General features: G+C 45.4%; 1 protein-coding gene across 2 annotated transcripts in view; it reads right to left on the reverse strand.

The window, feature by feature from the left end:
• Positions 1–17,961, reverse strand: part of LOC116364216 (rap guanine nucleotide exchange factor 5) — a 64,891-nt gene extending 46,930 nt beyond the window's left edge. The window contains exons 1-3 of one of the 2 annotated variants that reach the window (XM_031817462.1): positions 17,429–17,961; positions 5,804–5,943; positions 4,902–5,014 (exon numbers count right to left, since the gene is read on the reverse strand). In XM_031817462.1, coding sequence (XP_031673322.1) covers positions 4,902–5,014; positions 5,804–5,943; positions 17,429–17,617 — 442 coding nt within the window. In that variant the 5' untranslated portion in view covers positions 17,618–17,961. Of the gene's footprint in view, positions 1–4,901; positions 5,761–5,803; positions 5,944–17,428 lie in introns of those variants that run through there. The other variant, XM_031817461.1, reaches the window with a different exon arrangement.
• Positions 17,962–19,802: the final 1,841 nt, after the last annotated feature.

Here is a 19,802-nt window from a genome sequence, read left to right on the forward strand (position 1 = left end):
AACAGAGAGAGAGCGAGGGGAGGGGGTGAAAACAGGGAGGGAGAGAAGAGAGAGATGACTAGTTTAGAGGAGCCAGGACTGAATGGACTCTGGAGTTACTGTATGAAGGATCTTTGACAGGCGATCAGTGTCTCATTAGGACGTACAGAGCTGAGTCCCTATCCCCTGCTTATAGAAACCCGATCTGAACATCAAATTGACCCACAAATCACAATTTCCTGATAATCCTCTACACTGCTTCCTGCATTTGCTCGTGATTCTAGAACCATCTCTAGAAAAGGTCTAGGTGTTCAGATCAGTTCAGTGAAGCCACAAACACACACTTACTCATCAGAATGAGCAATGATGTGGTCTGGCAGAAGCAAGGTATGGAGCAGGCAACCTGATAGGGAACTCATCTTGGACCGGCTGCATCTATCTCCCTTCTCCCACTGCTCTATATATCAGCCTCCCATCTCCCACTGCTCTACATATCAGCCTCCCTTCTCCCTTCTCCCACTGCTCTATATATCAGCCTCCCTTCTCCCACTGCTCTATATATCAGCCTCCCATCTCCCACTGCTCTATATATCAGCCTCCCTTCTCCCATTTCCCACTGCTCTATATATCAGCCTCCCTTCTCCCACTGCTCTATATATCAGCCTCCCTTCTCCCATCTCCCACTGCTCTATATATCAGCCTCCCTTCTCCCATCTCCCACTGCTCTATATATCAGCCTCCCTTCTCCCATCTCCCACTGCTCTATATATCAGCCTCCCTTCTCCATTCTCCCACTGCTCTATATATCAGCCTCCCATCTCCCACTGCTCTATATATCAGCCTCCCATCTCCCACTGCTCTATATATCAGCCTCCCATCTCCCACTGCTCTATATATCAGCCTCCCTTCTCCCACTGCTCTATATATCAGCCTCCCTTCTCCATTCTGCCACTGCTCTATATATCAGCCTCCCATCTCCCACTGCTCTATATATCAGCCTCCCATCTCCCACTGCTCTATATATCAGCCTCCCATCTCCCACTGCTCTATATATCAGCCTCCCATCTCCCACTGCTCTATATATCAGCCTCCCTTCTCCATTCTCCCACTGCTCTATATATCAGCCTCCCTTCTCCCACTGCTTTATATATCAGCCCCCCTTCTCCATTCTCCCACTGCTCTATATATCAGCCTCCCTTCTCCCACTGCCCTATATATCAGCCTCCCTTCTCCCACTGCTCTATATATCTCGTCCCTTCTCCCATCTCCCACTGCTCTATATATCAGCCTCCCTTCTCCATTCTCCCACTGCTCTATATATCAAATCAAATCAAATCAAATTTATTTATATAGCCCTTCGTACATCAGCTGATATCTCAAAGTGCTGTACAGAAACCCAGCCTAAAACCCCAAACAGCAAGCAATGCAGGTGGAGAAGCACCTCCCTTCTCCCACTGCTCTATATATCAGCCTCCCTTCTCCCTTCTCCCACTGCTCTATATATCAGCCTCCCTTCTCCCATCTCCCACTGCTCTATATATCAGCCTCCCTTCTCCCTTCTCCCACTGCTCTATATATCAGCCTCCCTTCTCCCTTCTCCCACTGCTCTATATATCAGCCTCCCATCTCCCACTGCTCTATATATCAGCCTCCCATCTCCCACTGCTCTATATATCAGCCTCCCATCTCCCACTGCTCTATATATCAGCCTCCCTTCTCCCACTGCTCTATATATCAGCCTCCCTTCTCCCACTGCTCTATATATCAGCCTCCCTTCTCCATTCTCCCACTGCTCTATATATCAGCCTCCCTTCTCCCACTGCTTTATATATCAGCCCCCCTTCTCCATTCTCCCACTGCTCTATATATCAGCCTCCCTTCTCCCACTGCCCTATATATCAGCCTCCCTTCTCCCACTGCTCTATATATCTCGTCCCTTCTCCCATCTCCCACTGCTCTATATATCAGCCTCCCTTCTCCATTCTCCCACTGCTCTATATATCAAATCAAATCAAATCAAATTTATTTATATAGCCCTTCGTACATCAGCTGATATCTCAAAGTGCTGTACAGAAACCCAGCCTAAAACCCCAAACAGCAAGCAATGCAGGTGGAGAAGCACCTCCCTTCTCCCACTGCTCTATATATCAGCCTCCCTTCTCCCTTCTCCCACTGCTCTATATATCAGCCTCCCTTCTCCCATCTCCCACTGCTCTATATATCAGCCTCCCTTCTCCCTTCTCCCACTGCTCTATATATCAGCCTCCCTTCTCCCTTCTCCCACTGCTCTATATATCAGCCTCCCATCTCCCACTGCTCTATATATCAGCCTCCCATCTCCCACTGCTCTATATATCAGCCTCCCATCTCCCACTGCTCTATATATCAGCCTCCCTTCTCCCACTGCTCTATATATCAGCCTCCCTTCTCCCACTGCTCTATATATTAGCCTCCCTTCTCCCTTCTCCCACTGCTCTATATATCAGCCTCCCTTCTCCCATCTCCCACTGCTCTATATATCAGCCTCCCTTCTCCCTTCTCCCACTGCTCTATATATCAGCCTCCCTTCTCCCTTCTCCCACTGCTCTATATATCAGCCTCCCATCTCCCACTGCTCTATATATCAGCCTCCCATCTCCCACTGCTCTATATATCAGCCTCCCATCTCCCACTGCTCTATATATCAGCCTCCCTTCTCCCACTGCTCTATATATCAGTCTCCCTTCTCCCATCTCCCACTGCTCTATATATCAGCCTCCCTTCTCCATTCTCCCACTGCTCTATATATCAGCCTCCCATCTCCCACTGCTCTATATATCAGCCTCCCATCTCCCACTGCTCTATATATCAGCCTCCCTTCTCCATTCTCCCACTGCTCTATATATCAGCCTCCCTTCTCCCATCTCCCACTGCTCTATATATCAGCCTCCCTTCTCCATTCTCCCACTGCTCTATATATCAGCCTCCCTTCTCCCACTGCTTTATATATCAGCCTCCCTTCTCCATTCTCCCACTGCTCTATATATCAGCCTCCCTTCTCCCACTGCTCTATATATCAGCCTCCCATCTCCCACTGCTCTATATATCAGCCTCCCTTCTCCCTTCTCCCACTACTCTATATATCAGCCTCCCTTCTCCCTTCTCCCACTGCTCTATATATCAGCCTCCCTTCTCCCATCTCCCACTGCTCCATATATCAGCCTCCCTTCTCCCATTTCCCACTGCTCTATATATCAGCCTCCCTTCTCCCTTCTCCCACTGCTCCACATATCAGCCTCCCTTCTCCCTTCTCCCACTGCTCCACATATCAGCCTCCCATCTCCCACTGCTCTATATATCAGCCTCCCTTCTCCCTTCTCCCACTACTCTATATATCAGACTCCCTTCTCCCTTCTCCCACTGCTCTATATATCAGCCTCCCTTCTCCCTTCTCCCACTGCTCCACATATCAGCCTCCCTTCTTCCACTGCTTACATATCAGCCTCCCTTCTCCCACTGCTCTATATATCAGCCTCCCATCTCCCATTTCCCACTGCTCTACATATCAGCCTCCCTTCTCCCACTGCTCTATATATCAGCCTCCCATCTCCCATTTCCCACTGCTCTATATATCAGCCTCCCATCTCCCACTGCTCTACATATCAGCCTCCCTTCTCCCTTCTCCCACTGCTCTATATATCAGCCTCCCTTCTCCCATCTCCCACTGCTCTACATATCAGCCTCCCATCTCCCTTCTCCCACTGCTCTATATATCAGCCTCCCATCTCCCATTTCCCACTGCTCTACATATCAGCCTCCCTTCTCCCACTGCTCTATATATCAGCCTCCCATCTCCCATTTCCCACTGCTCTATATATCAGCCTCCCATCTCCCACTGCTCTACATATCAGCCTCCCTTCTCCCTTCTCCCACTGCTCTATATATCAGCCTCCCTTCTCCCATCTCCCACTGCTCTACATATCAGCCTCCCATCTCCCTTCTCCCACTGCTCTACATATCAGCCTCCCTTCTCCCTTCTCCCACTGCTCTACATATCAGCCTCCCTTCTCCCACTGCTCTACATATCAGCCTCCCATCTCCCATTTCCCACTGCTCTATATATCAGCCTCCCATCTCCCATCTCCCACTGCTCTACATATCAGCCTCCCTTCTCCCATTTCCCACTGCTCTACATATCAGCCTCCCTTCTCCCATTTCCCACTGCTCTACATATCAGCCTCCCTTCTCCCACTGCTCTATATATCAGCCTCCCACCTCTCTTCTCCCATTTCCCACTGCTCTACATATCAGCCTCCTTTCTCCCATTTCCCACTGCTCTACATATCAGCCTCCCTTCTCCCACTGCCCCATATATCAGCCTCCCTTCTCCCATTTCCCACTGCTCTACATATCAGCCTCCCTTCTCCCATTTCCCACTGCTCTACATATCAGCCTCCCTTCTCCCACTGCTCTATATATCAGCCTCCCACCTCTCTTCTCCCATTTACCACCACTCTATATATCACTCTCCCAGGAGCAGCCTGCATCTCTCACTTTATCTCTCTCAATCTATTCTCTCTCTCTTTCTCTATCACCCTATTTCCTCATCACCATACATCATCAAAGATCCCTCTTTAGTAAGAGACACTCCTCTCTCTCTCTCTCTCTCTCTCTCTCCAATTTAAAGGGCTTTATTGGCATGGGATATGTTTACATATATTGCCATATGTATGTCACCAGTATGTTTACACATATTGCCAAAGCAAGTGAAATAGATAATAAACAAAAGTGAAATATACAATAAAAAATGAACAGTGTCTCTATCTCTCTCACGCCGCTTTAAAAATATTCACATAATTTAGCATAGATTAACATAGTTTAACATAGATTAAAAGTAGTAGCCAGAGGCCAAACATATTGATTTGGGGGGGTAAGTGACTGACCTGACTCCTTGATCTGCTGTGTGCTCCCCTGGTCATCACGGTGGTTGTCCAGCCTCATGACAGACAGCAGGTGTTCTAGGATCTTCTCTGGGGTCCCTGACACCACCACGTACCTGTCAGAGACAACACTGTCACTGGACGAGTCGTCCTCGATGGAGGACAGAGAGCGACTGCTGCTCCACACCTCCTCTCCATCCCCCTCTCCCTCTGACTCCTCCTCGTCTATGTAGCGGAAGTAGGGGACATCGAAGGTGGGGACTTTGGTGGCCTTGGCCCCTTCCTCTGCCCGGCTGGCGCTGTCACTGCCCCCGCTTCCACTGCTGCCTTCCTCTGAGTCTTCCTCCTCATCCTCCTCCTGCTCCACCAGAGCCACCGCTGCCAGCAGCCTGCCCTCCTCCCGCTGCCGCAGGTCCGGGGGTTGCCGCGGCCGAGTGCCCATCCTCAGCATGTCCCTGTGCCCCTTACAGCCGGTACCACTGTTGCCGTGGTTACTGTTGCATGCCTTCCCTCAGCCACCCATTGGCCCATCCGGCTAGCTGTCCACCTGCTGCAGCTGCTATAGAGCCCTGGGAGAACCCTGGTCCTGTGGTCTCCCTACCCCAGAGAGAGTTCTCCACACCCAGCCTGAGACGGTGACACTGTCCCCTGTGTCTGCACAGCCAGTCAGCCAGTCAGCCAGCTACGGCTCACTCCTGGCTTACTCACTCTCTCTCACACACACACGCTAGCTCCATCCATCTGTGTGCTGTGAGCTGCAATGCAAGCACACGCCGCCTGTGTTTAGAAGTGTGTGTGTGTGTGTGTGTGTGTGTGTGGAGACTGAGGAGGAGTACGACTAGAAGGAGGGAGGAAAGAGAGAGAGTGAGAGGGAGGGGTGAAAGCGGAGAGACAGAGAGGCTTACCTCCTGTCCCCCTCCTCGGGTCTCCCCCCTCCCCTGGCCGATGCGGAGGGGGCTGGCCGCTGTGACGACACTCTCTGGAGCACCAGCACCTCCTGGCCCCGCTCCCGCAGACATACACGGACTGCCTCGTCACTTTGGGCCTGGAGGGAGGGAGGGAGGGAGGGAGGGGCATAATCACTAAGGAGATTCCCTGTCTTTTCTTTTCCTCTCACCGCATCCCACTGATTTCCATCACAATAGCCCTGTCACATCCAGTCCTCTGAATGAAAGACCCTCTCCATAGATTACAATAATCATTCATTAATTTTTTATCAGTAAACCCCAGTCAGGAATTGTATTTACAATCAAACGAAAGCATATTTTAATGAACAATTGTTCTTTAGAGGATATGAATGCTGTTTAGACCATGATTTATCTATCTGTCTTCCGTAACACTTTGGATGTGTTTTATGTGAGGAGCAGGTCTTAGTGTGGAGTAAAAACACTGGCTTTAAAGGGTTTGCTGTTGGCCTCAGAGGAGACAGCTCTGGGTTTTCTAATGTCACCCCTGTGTGCTCTGTGTGAGGGTTTCATAAGGAAGAGAGATAGGGACTGGTGCAGAAGACACGTTCACACACAGGAACACACACACATACCGCGACGGCAATGTCACTTAATCACCAGAGTGTTATCAATCTTTCCCAGCCTTCAGGCACATAGGGAGAACACTTAACTGGTCATCTCTCTCTCTCTCACTCCATCCCCCGTTCACTGCCCCCCCCCCTCTCTTTCCACCCACACAGGAACAACAAACTCCTCTGCTGTGAATTCCTGTCCTCTGGCCACCCAGTCTCATGTAGTCATGGGTCAAGGATAGCAGTTTAACCCACTGAGACAATTACCACAACAACAACTACAACTTATGATTGTTCCTCACATGCAGGAGAGCAGAATAAGTTGTGAAGCAAAATCAATTACTATACAGTACATCATGTATATTCAGTAGTAGTCAGATTATGCAGTCCACTCACTCTGTGGGAATACCCATGAGTTGAATTGGGATATTGTAGTAGTAACTGTCCCAGATAATGGTGTTAAATAATATTATGAGGTTATTGCTAGTGTCACTCTAGATTAGACTAAGAGACTAAGAGGCAATGAAAGTGTGTGTGTGTGTGTGTGTGTGTGTGTGTGTGTGTGTGTGTGTGTGTGTGTGTGTGTGTGTGTGTGTGTGTGTGTGTGTGTGTGTGTGTGTGTGTGTTTGTGTGTGCTGTGTCGTTTTTTTCCCCTTAAGTCCTAAACAAGAGTACATTATCTTTATCAATACCATTGGTTCAATAAGACAATAATGTGTTGAAGGATGTGTAAATCAGAAAGAGAGTTACATCACCACTATAATCTGCATAGAGGGTTTAACAACGGCACCAATGCAGACGAAGGGGAAGTAACTCATTGAACCAATTAGGCCGGGGGAAATTGGCTGGAGTGGAAACCGAGGGACACATGAAGGCCCTTTTAGGAATCGAGGTTGGGATGATGTGCAAGAGAAGTGTAGTGGGGGGTTGTGAGAACTGGGAAAAGGAAGTCACATTCAACCATTTGTAGCTCTTTGGGTCATAACTGGACAAACACAAACACACACGGATGCATAAATACCAGATGGAAATCACTATTCAGTTACCTCAGAGAGCATTAGGGATTAGTAGAGGGAGTGGATGAATACTGGAAAACGAATACATAAACACACAAAAATAGTTTTCTTTAACAAAATAGCCTGTAAAGGTGATTGTAATGGACCTGTAATGGTGATTGTAATGGACCTGTAATGGTGATTGTAAGGGACCTGTAATGGTGATTGTAATGGGCCTGTAATGGTGATTGTAATGGACCTGTAATGGTGATTGTAATGGTGATTGTAATGGACCTGTAATGGTGATTGTAATGGTGATTGTAATGGACCTGTAATGGTGATTGTAATGGACCTGTAATGGTGATTGTAATGGACCTGTAATGGTGATTGTAAGGGACCTGTAATGGTGATTGTAATGGACCTGTAATGGTGATTGTAAGGGACCTGTAATGGTGATTGTAATGGACCTGTAATGGTGATTGTAATGGACCTGTAATGGGGATTGTAATGGACCTGTAATGGTGATTGTAATGGACCTGTAATGGTGATTGTAATGGACCTGTAATGGTGATTGTAATGGTGATTGTAATGGACCTGTAATGGTGATTGTAATGGTGATTGTAATGGACCTGTAATGGTGATTGTAAGGGACCTGTAATGGTGATTGTAATGGACCTGTAATGGTGATTGTAATGGACCTGTAATGGTGATTGTAATGGACCTGTAATGGTGATTGTAATGGTGATTGTAATGGACCTGTAATGGTGATTGTAATGGACCTGTAATGGTGATTGTAATGGACCTGTAATGGTGATTGTAATGGTGATTGTAATGGACCTGTAATGGTGATTGTAATGGTGATTGTAATGGACCTGTAATGGTGATTGTAATGGACCTGTAATGGTGATTGTAATGGACCTGTAATGGTGATTGTAATGGACCTGTAATTGTGATTGTAAGGGACCTGTAATGGTGATTGTAATGGACCTGTAATGGTGATTGTAATGGTGATTGTAATGGACCTGTAATGGTGATTGTAATGGTGATTGTAATGGACCTGTAATGGTGATTGTAATGGACCTGTAATGGTGATTGTAAGGGACCTGTAATGGTGATTGTAATGGGCCTGTAATGGTGATTGTAATGGACCTGTAATGGTGATTGTAATGGTGATTGTAATGGACCTGTAAAGGTGATTGTAATGGTGATTGTAATGGACCTGTAATGGTGATTGTAATGGACCTGTAATGGTGATTGTAATGGACCTGTAATGGACCTGTAATGGTGATTGTAATGCACTGGTTGAACCAGGACTAGTGATTCTACATCTCTCCTCCATTCCATCTCATTATTTCTCTCATCGGATGTCTGAACATGTCAGCTTTGCAAGCAGCCATGCATGATGATTTCTGACAAGTATACAGTTTGCATAATAAACCAATTAAATTAATGGTTGAAGCATTTGACATTCAGTAAAGTTGGTGATATTTAGGCAGTAGATATAGAGACAGAATAGTACCCTATCCCCTGTATAGTGCACTACTTTTGACCAGAGGCCTATGGGTGGGGGGATGGGAATAGGGTGCCATTTGGGATGCACATTATGAATAGATAGTAGAGTACAGTAAATTAAGGGTAGCCTAGTGGTTAGAGCGTTGGACTAGTAACCGGAAGGTTGTGAGTTCAAACCCCCGAGCTGACAAGGTACAAATCTGTCGTTCTGCCCCTGAACAGGCAGTTAACCCACTGTTCCCAGGCCGTCATTGAAAATAAGAATGTGTTCTTAACTGACTTGCCTGGTTAAATAAAGGTAAAATAAAATAAATAAATAAATAAAAATAAATAGATGGTAGAGTACAGTAGATTACTAGATAGTAGAGTACAGTAGATTACTAGATAGTAGAGTACAGTAGATTAATAGATGATGAGTACAGTAGATTAATAGGTGGTAGAGTACAGTACATTACTAGATGGTAGAGTACAATAGATTAATAGATGGTAGAGTACAGTAGATTAATAGGTGGTAGAGTACAATAGATTAATAGATAGTAGAGTACAGTAGATTAATAGATGGTAGAGTACAATAGATTAATAGATAGTAGAGTACAGTAGATTAATAGATGATAGAGTACAGTAGATTAATAGGTGGTAGAGTACAATAGATTAATAGATAGTAGAGTACAGTAGATTAATAGATGGTAGAGTACAATAGATTAATAGATAGTAGAGTACAGTAGATTAATAGATGGTAGAGTACAATAGATTAATAGATAGTAGAGTACAATAGATTAATAGATGGTAGAGTACAGTACATTACTAGATGGTAGAGTACAATAGATTAATAGGTGATGGAGTACAGTAGATTAATAGATGGTAGAGTACAGTACATTACTAGATGGTAGAGTACAATAGATTAATAGGTGATGGAGTACAGTAGATTAATAGATGGTAGAGTACAATAGAATAATAGATAGTAGAGTACAGTAGATTAATAGATGATAGAGTACAGTAGATTAATAGATGGTAGAGTACAATAGATTAATAGATAGTAGAGTACAGTAGATTAATAGATGGTAGAGTACAGTAGATTAATAGATGGTAGAGTACAGTAGATTAATAGGTGGTAGAGTACAGTAGATTAATAGATGGTAGAGTACAATAGATTAATAGATAGTAGAGTACAGTAGATTAATAGATAGTAGAGTACAGTAAATTAATAGATAGTAGAGTACAGTACATTAGATGGTAGGGTACAGTAGATTAATAGATGGTAGAGTACAATAGATTAATAGATGGTAGAGTACAGTAGATTAATAGATGGTAGAGTACAGTAGATTAATAGATGGTAGAGTACAGTAGATTAATAGATGGTAGAGGACAGTAGATTAATAGATGGTAGAGTACAGTAGATTAATAGGTGATGAAGTACAGTAGCCATGCACATTCTAATCATGTCTGTAACTGGCGTAATTGGTGCCCGTTGAATGATTGACACTGCTGGGTCTGGACTGGAGTACTTAGTGTTACATAATGAGTAGTCTACTGCATGCTACACACACACACACACACACACGCACACGCACACGCACACGCACACGCACACGCACACGCACACGCACACCAGTCAGCACAAGCCTCTGCATGCCATTAGGCAGGCAGACAGGCTGGAAGTGGCTGCAGTTTTCTGCTCTAATTGACTATTGCACTGAGGCATCCAGGGACCTTCAGCACAGCACCACTTCCTGACACACTTCAACTGATCCCAAAGCATGGCCACACACACACACACAAACACCACTCCCAAACTAATGCACAAACTAATGCACATCCACATAAGTAAAAAACTGTCCATCAATGAGCAGAGCACTTTCCCCAACACAGGCAGTACAAAAATCACACAATCAGATCTGGACTCCCAAATGGCAGCCCATCTCCCCTCGTCAAAGGGAGTGCACTGTATAGGGAAAAGGTGCCGTCTCTGACGCAGATCTTACAGGGAGGGACTTTTTCATGCGTATCCAAAAATACCATTAATGGTAATGTTATTGGAAGTTCCTTACACAGTACAGTGTCTGTGTCCCAAAGGGCACCCTATTCCCTATATAGTGCATTACTTTTGATCAGGGCCCATAGGGGCTTTGGTGACAAGCAGTGCACTATGTAGGGAATATGGTGCCATTTGGGATGCAGGCAGTGAGTCAAGGTGGGATTTGCAGAACATAACAGTTTCCCAGAATCTGAGGGCTGTGCTTCTCGGCATCCTGCTTCACAACATGATGAAAGCTTAACAACACAGCTGCTTTCTATGAACCCTGTACAGGGGCTTTGACAGACTAGTGCCCTGTACAGGGGCTGTGACAGACTAGTGCCCTGTACAGGGGCTGTGACAGACTAGTGCCCTGTACAGGGGCTGTGACAGACTAGTGCCCTGTACAGGGGCTGTGACAGACTAGTGCCCTGTACAGGGGCTGTGACAGACTAGTGCCCTGTACAGGGGCAGTGCATGACGTGTCACGTTACTGTGGACTGATGGACTGATGAGCATCAAGGCTTTTAGAGATACTTTTGTAACCCTTTCCAGCTTCATGCAAGTCAACAATTCTTAATCTTACGTCTTCTGAGGACTCTTTTGTTCGAGGCATGGTTCACATCAGGCTTCTTGAAGAATTTGCTATCACAAAAGTGGTCCCTGGCCCCAAAATGTTTGTGAACCCCTGCTCTAAAAAAACAACAATCTTAAAGACAGATACTGTATTTCGTGCTATGGCACCTTGAACAGTAAACCAAACCCGGGAGTAGAATCAGAAATCAGAGAGTGCCTCTGACCATTCAACCAGCATCAGGCCAGGCATGTGCTCCCCCCCCCCCAAACAGTTATTGATCACATCTTTGCAGCTGCTGTGCTACTCTGTGGATGGGCTGGCCTTTGTGACCACAAGTGTCCATCTATAAACAATGGCACTGGCCTCCACTCCAGACTGGATGCTTTTAATGAGGCAGAGTGCAACTCTCTCTCTCCTCTCTCTCTCTCTCTCTCTCTCTCTGGGACACAGTGTTCCTGTAGAAGTGGTGGAGGTGACCTCCAGTACCACTAGAATGTTTCTTAACATAGACACTGTGAAGGAGAAACGCTATCCATCCCTTAGACCCTGATAGGTCACGTCCAGTTTGGCTGAACTCCTAACCCACTACTGTGGCTAAGCAGTGAAGCTCCCTCTGTTGGCTTGTTTAGTTATTTCAAATGTAAAAAATGACTGCTTAGAAATGTTAAGTTATGTCAAATCCGAAGAAATCAAGTTGAGCTGATAGAACGTACGTTTGATAAGTTGATACCACTTAACATTTTAAGTCAGGGTAGTAACAGCTTTCTAAATGGAAACAGTCCAGACGCTGTTTTCCCGTTCAGAGGCGCTGTGCGGGCTTAAGGGATGTGTTGGCATTCTCTGTGTAACCACGGCTGAGGCAGCTCAAACATGTTCGCTATGAAGTCCGCAGCAGGACCTCCAGGGTCTTGATAGAACACAGATACACATAGAATTCTCTCTCTCACTGAGAAGTGTTTACATCAGAGGTCTGTAGAAGAAGTGGTTTTTACTGATGTGATGTGACACAAGTCTGCCTGGGTTACTATCCAGAAGTGAGTTACTCAAATTCCTGCTTAGGCCGTTAACCTCCAGTCCTTCTCTAGGAATTGGCTCTGTGATGAAAATAGATAAACATGACATCTGCACATTATCTCAAACTGTTCTGTTCTGCAAGTGGACAAAAAAGAAAACAAAGAAGACTGTGTTGGATGATCAAAACATTGATCCACTGTTCCTTTAGGAAAACATAGGAGCAATCTAACATAGGGACACATAGGAGCTATCTAACATAGGGACACATAGGAGCTATCTAACATAGGGAAACATAGGAGCTATCTAACATAGGGAAACATAGGAGCTATCTAACATAGGGAAACATAGGAGCTATCTAACATAGGGACACATAGGAGCTATCTAACATAGGGAAACATAGGAGCTATCTAACATAGGGAAACATAGGAGCTATCTAACATAGGGAAACATAGGAGCTATCTAACATAGGGAAACATAGGAGCTATCTAACATAGGGAAACATAGGAGCTATCTAACATAGGAAAACATAGGAGCTATCTAACATAGGGAAACATAGGAGCTATCTAACATAGGGAAACATAGGAGCTATCTAACATAGGGAAACATAGGAGCTATCTAACATAGGGAAACATAGGAGCTATCTAACATAGGGAAACATAGGAGCTATCTAACATAGGGAAACATAGGAGCTATCTAACATAGGAAAACATAGGAGCTATCTAACATAGGGAAACATAGGAGCTATCTAACATAGGAAAACATAGGAGCTATCTAACATAGGGAAACATAGGAGCTATCTAACATAGGGAAACATAGGAGCTATCTAACATAGGGAAACATAGGAGCTATCTAACATAGGGAAACATAGGAGCTATCTAACATAGGGAAACATAAGCTTGTGGAATATTTACGACCAGGCAGCAATAACCTTCCATATCAACACAGTACCATACATTATGCTGTGCTGGCAGACTTGAAAAATCACCCATTCACAACAACATGTAGGACACTGGCTTTAGTGCTAAGATACTGTATGTACTTTACTGTGGAGAGTTATCTCTGTGTTCAAAATGGATTTGTCCTGGTAGGCTAGGAATGAAAAATGCTCAGCAAGTGCATTTTCTATGTAGGTGCTATAGATTACAACAGCGTTAGAGGTAGCAATACGAGTATACACAGAGATAAGTACACAGCTGCCCCTGAAAATGCAAGGCATAGAACGACAACGGTAACAGACTAGAAGAGGTGTAGAATACATAATTATTCTTCATGAAGGAAACGTTTTTCTACCTGCATTTCAGAGCATGTTGCTTTAGCATTCAGACCACATTCAAGACAGATCCTGTAATAAAAACATCTTTTTGAGTGGTATTTTCCTTTAAGAATTAGTCAAGCTGTAAAGTTTTCAAGAAGCATCACATTACTTTATTTATTTAATTTAACTAGGCAAGTCAGTTAAGAACAAATTCTTATTTTCAATGACATAAACCAGATCTTTGCCTCTTGGTCATACTCAGATCCCACCAACAAAACAAAACATGTTCTCCTTTCTTTTGATGTGGGCTATATTAAAAAGGTTGAGAATAAAAATAGGTTTGAGGGCACAGCCCTACTTGAGACACCCACTTGACGTAAAAGAGTTAGTCCTATTGAATAAGAAGGTGACATTTACTGAAAGAACACACAACGACAAGGAGGTGTTGTTATCACATCTAAGATGGCATTTAAGGCCATGCTGCGGTGTACAGTAGAGTCGCGTTCATTGTGGTGAATTATGACAAGCAGGGTTACAGTAACCAAACCTGCTCCAGGCTGTGTCCCAAATGGATCCCTATATAGTGACCTACAGTACTTTGACCAGGGTCCATAGGGCTCTGGTCAATCGTAGTGCACTACATAGGGAAAAAGGTGCAGTTTGGGACTCATCACCAGTGTTTTAGAGAAAAGGTCAGGGACCTGCAGCATTGAAATCCACACTGAAACCAACACAATGTCTTGGCATGGTGGGGAGACTGAGGGGCCAGCCCACGGTGGGGCCAGCCAGGGGCCTGTGGAACTTACGTCAGCTCTTCCTGCCATTGTTGCTGTGTCGTTCTGCTGCACAGATAGAAACACAGCTGGTCAGGCAGGAAGGGAAGAACTGAGGCCATCGTGGACTCAGCGCTCCAGGGTGGTTCTAGGTACAGACCTAGGATCAGCCTCGCTCCCCCAGTCCTGACCTTAACCATGAGTGGGCAAAATGCTACATTTTCCTGAGATCAGCATCTAGGGGCAACTTCACCCTACACCGAGCTAGCCAATCAGGACACCACCTCCTCTCAAGTGTTCTAATAGGCTGTTGGATTTTGACACAAAATAGAGTGAGCGCTCTTAACCACCCAATAACACTGGATTCAGTTAACGGTATTGACATTATGATGGTTCTAAGTATACGGTAGTTAGGAACTAAATGAATCTCATTTGTTTTTAACAGGTTAATAAGGCAGTCACAGTAGCTAGCTAGAGGTTTGTCAATCATTTGCCATATAGCTCTTACAGTAGGTGTATTCCAAGGTAACTGAATGGAGTGTTACGTAGGACTTAATAATACTCCCCTCCAGAACCTTCTAGTTCTCAGAATAACAAGTGAGTGGGCAGGCAATAGGCTTGGTTCACTAGGGCAGGGTTCTCCAACCCTGTTCCTGGAGATGCCCTCCTGGAGGTTTCCACTCCAACCCTGTTCCTGGAGAGATACCCTCCAGGAGGTTTTCACTCCAAACCTGTACCCGGAAAGATCCTCCGGGCAGAGGCATTACCGGATATGAACCATCCAATAATACCAGATGACAAGTTAAGATCATTTGGATGAATGGTTGGCTCTAGACGGAGTGGTGCTTATAGAGGGAGTGGTGCTCTAGACGGAGTGGTGCTTATAGAGGGAGTGGTGCTCTAGACGGAGTGGTGCTTATAGAGGGAGTGGTGCTTATAGAGGGAGTGGTGCTCTAGAGGGAGTGGTGCTCTAGACTGAGTGGTGCTTATAGAGGGAGTGGTGCTCTAGACGGAGTGGTGCTTATAGAGGGAGTGGTGCTTATAGAGGGAGTGGTGCTCTAGAGGGAGTGGTGCTTATAGAGGGAGTGGTGCTCTAGAGGGAGTGGTGCTTATAGAGGGAGTGGTGCTCTAGATGGAGTGGTGCTTATAGAGGGAGTGGTGCTCTAGATGGAGTGGTGCTTATAGAGGGAGTGGTGCTCTAGATGGAGTGGTGCTTATAGAGGGAGTGGTGCTTATAGAGAGAGTGGTGCTCTAGATGGAGTGGTGCTCTAGAGGGAGTAGTGCTTATAGAGGGAGTGGTGCTTATAGAGGGAGTGGTGCTTATAGAGGGAGTGGTGCTTATAGAGGGAGTGGTGCTCTAGATGGAGTGGTGCTTATAGAGGGAGTGGTGCTCTAGATGGAGTGGTGCTTATAGAGGGAGTGGTGCTCTAGATGGAGTGGTGCTTATAGAGGGAGTGGTGCTCTAGAGGGAGTGGTGCTTATAGTGGGAGTTGTGCTCTAGAGGGAGTGGTGCTCTAGAGAGAGTGGTGCTCTAGAGGGAGTGGTGCTCTAAAGGGAGTGGTGCTCTAGAGGGAGTGGTGCTTATAGAGGGAGTGGTGCTTATAGAGGGAGTGGTGCTCTAGAGAGAGTGGTGCTTATAGAGGGAGTGGTGCTTATAGAGGGAGTGGTGCTTATAGAGGGAGTGGTACTCTAGAGGGAGTGGTGCTTATAGTGGGAGTGGTGCTCTAGAGGGAGTGGTGCTTATAGAGGGAGTGGTGCTTATAGAGGGAGTGGTGCTCTAGAGCGAGTGGTGCTCTAGAGGGAGTGGTGCTTATAGAGGGAGTGGTGCTTATAGAGGGAGTGGTGCTCTAGAGAGAGTGGTGCTTATAGAGGGAGTGGTGCTCTAGAGGGAGTGGTGCTCTAGAGAGTGTGGTGCTTATAGAGGGAGTGGTGCTTATAGAGGGAGTGGTACTCTAGAGGGAGTGGTGCTCTAGAGAGAGTGGACGGTTCTTCCTAGAATCCTCTATAAATGGTTACACCAGCCAATTTTATTTGAACATATATCATGGGGCCTTTATTTGTTATATCACAGTGGTGTTAGGAATCTCCTGGTTTACAGGCCAAATCAGGCCTGTAAGTCACATTATGCTGGCTTGCAAAGTGATATGTAATTCCTACTGGAATCCAGCCAGAGTAAGGATATCCAACATTGTCAATCCTGCAACCTGTATTCAAAATGACTGCCAGGTTAGGGAAGAATGAATACTGAGTCTACCTCAATCATCTAAACTGGAACAACCATCTCAGTAACTAACGGGTGCAATAAATCCAACAGAAAGGATATGTTATTTATCATTGTGTAGCATAAAGTTCATCCAAATGAATAAATATACATGCAAAATACAGATATTACAATACATCCAAACATCTGAAAATATCCCTGCAAATATCCCTGCAATAGAGCTGGGAAATATTAGATATGGTTCTATGTAAAAACCCTACTTGCCTTCCAAAGAACCCTTTCTTCCAAAAAAGTTCTCAGGATGTGGAAGGTTCTAGGTAGAACCCTTTGCCTTACAAAGAACACTGGTTTTCCAAAAGGGTTATTCTGATCAAAACGGTTCTTGGTAGAACCCTATCACTCCGCAAAGAACCCTTTTGGAACCCTTTTTTCTAAGAGTGTAGTATTTGAGAGTGTGATGATTTCTCTAGACTAACTCTGTCACAGTGTTTGAGAGTGTGATGATTTCTCTAGACTAACTCTGTCACAGTGTTTGAGAGTGTGATGATTTCTCTAGACTAACTCTGTCACAGTGTTTGAGAGTGTGATGATTTCTCTAGCTCTGTCACAGTGTTAATATTCTGTGAATGCAACGTGACGTTGTCTCTCACCTCTGCTGTCCTCTCTGGGGCGGCCTTGCTGCTGTTGTTGTGGTTCTGGAGGAAGCGACATCCGTCTTTGGCCAGTCTCTGGACCATCTCCAGATGGGACAGGTCCTCCTTGTCGTGCAGGGCACACACACACGGCTTCAGCGCCGGGGACACGGAGAACATGTACTTCAGGCCACAGTCCCACGACATTACTGTAGAGTAGAACCAGCACGGTGTACTCCTCTCCTCCTCTCTCACAGTGCACTCCAAAGGTGTGTGTGAGGGGGATGGGCCAGGAAACCTTGAGTGTGTGTCTGTCTGGCTGTTTGTCTCTGTGTGTGTGTCTGTGAGCGCAGGTGAGTTACGGCCTCCTCTCACTGAGCCAAAGCAGATCCCTGTAGAAGCACCAACAACAGCTCCGGCTGGCTCTCTGGTTGGCCTGCAGATGCAGAAATAGAGAGATAGAGAGGGCTGTGAAACAGCAAGGACTCCAGGTGCCTCTGTTCTATATGCTTAGATCCAGAGGGAGAGAGATACTGACTGCTACTGCCTCCTTCCCTTCTCTTTCACTGCTGGGGAAGGAGGGAGGGGAGAGAGGGAGGGGATAGAGGGAGAGAAAGAGAGAGAGGGAGGGGAGGGAAGGAAGGAAGGAAGAGAGGGAGGGAGGGAGAGAGAGGGGAGAGACATGGAGAGAGGGAGGGCGAGAGAGAGAGGGGGAGAGAGGGGATCAGGAAACATCTGGTAAAGCACTCAAGACCAGCCCCTGCAGAGGAAGTTCCACTATCTCTACCTCCCCCTGTCCATGCTGTCTGAGGTGGGCTGGGCCTGGGTGGGTGAACACTGGGGGGAGGGGGGGGGGGGGTAGACAGGGGAGGTAGGGGGGTTTTGGACCCCCTGAGAGAACACAGAGGTAAACACAGTGGACGAATCTGGGTTCAATTTCCAACTATGACCGACAGAGCAAGACATTTTAGTTGATAGAACATTCAGTGCTGCTGTCACAGGGTGGTCTGTCACAGGGTGGTCTGTCACAGGGTGGTCTGTCACAGGTTGGTCTGTCACATGTTGGTCTGTCACAGGGTGGTCTGTCACAGGGTGGTCTGTCACAGGTTGGTCTGCCGTTGTGCTCATCCTGTCCTTGCTCCGTTCTGTACTTTCTGTTATTGAATAGGTGGGCCAGACTGAAGAGTTGGGTGTGAGTGACATTGAAAGTCCTTTGCACACCCTAGCTCCTACAGAACCCCATCGGGATGCATGTGATGATGGCTGAGTAGGTCTCATTTGTAAATAGATTTTTATTTAATTGCCTTAGAAAATCTCTTAAGGATACGCCACTTTTTCCCCCAATTTTTGCCTAAAATGACCCAAATCTAACTGCCTGTAGCTCAGGCTCTGAAGCAAGGATATGCATATTTGTGGTATCATTTGAAAGGAAACCCTTTGAAGTGTGTGGAAATGTGAAAGGGATGTAGGAGAATATAACACAACAGATCTGATAAAAAATAATACAAAGAAAAAGCCAACCGTTCTTTTGTATTTTTTTGTACCATCATATTTGAAATGCAAGAAAAAGGCCATAATGTATTATTCTAGCCCAGGTACAATTTCGATATTGACCACTAGATGGCAGCAGTGTATGTGCAAAGTTTTAGTCTTATCCAATTAACCATTGCATTTCTGTTCAACATTTTTTATCAAGACTGCCCAAATGTGCCTAATTTGTTGATTAATAGCTTTTCTTGTTCAAAATTAAGCACTCTCCTCAAACAATAGCATGGTGTTCTTTCACTGTAATAGCTACTGTAAATTGAACACTGCAGTTAGATTAACAAGAATTTAAGCTTTCTGCCAATATCAGATATGTCTATGTCCTGGGAAATGTTCTTGATACTTACAACCTCATGCTAATCGCATTAGCCTACGTTAGCTCAACCGTCCCGTGGAAGGGACACCGAACCCGAAGAAGATGGGTCACTTCTTCAGTGCCCACATAATAATCATATAAGCCAATTACAATATCACTCACACTGTATGACATACAGATGTAGGATCTTAATTTGATCACTCTGTTGTAGGAGAACTAAACGTATAGTGTATTTGAGGTAAAAAAAAAGCTTATTTCACTTGATTTTCCCTTATGAAAAATGTATCAACCCTTACAAAAATGTTAATTCATCATAATCCACATAGTAATTCACATTTTCTGTTGCTGCAGGATTATTTTATTGCTGTAGCGAACTGGCTCAAATTAAGATCCTTTATCTGTACTGCTACTATGTGTAATATGTATGATAAGGAAACTAGGAAATCCTATTTCTACAGAATTACATTTCCTCTTTAATGACTTTGTCCAATTAAACATGTATTTTCTGGGCAGAAATTATAGTCATACGAT

Source organism: Oncorhynchus kisutch, unplaced genomic scaffold (assembly GCF_002021735.2).
Source record: "Oncorhynchus kisutch isolate 150728-3 unplaced genomic scaffold, Okis_V2 scaffold1038, whole genome shotgun sequence".
Lineage (NCBI taxonomy): Eukaryota > Metazoa > Chordata > Actinopteri > Salmoniformes > Salmonidae > Oncorhynchus > Oncorhynchus kisutch.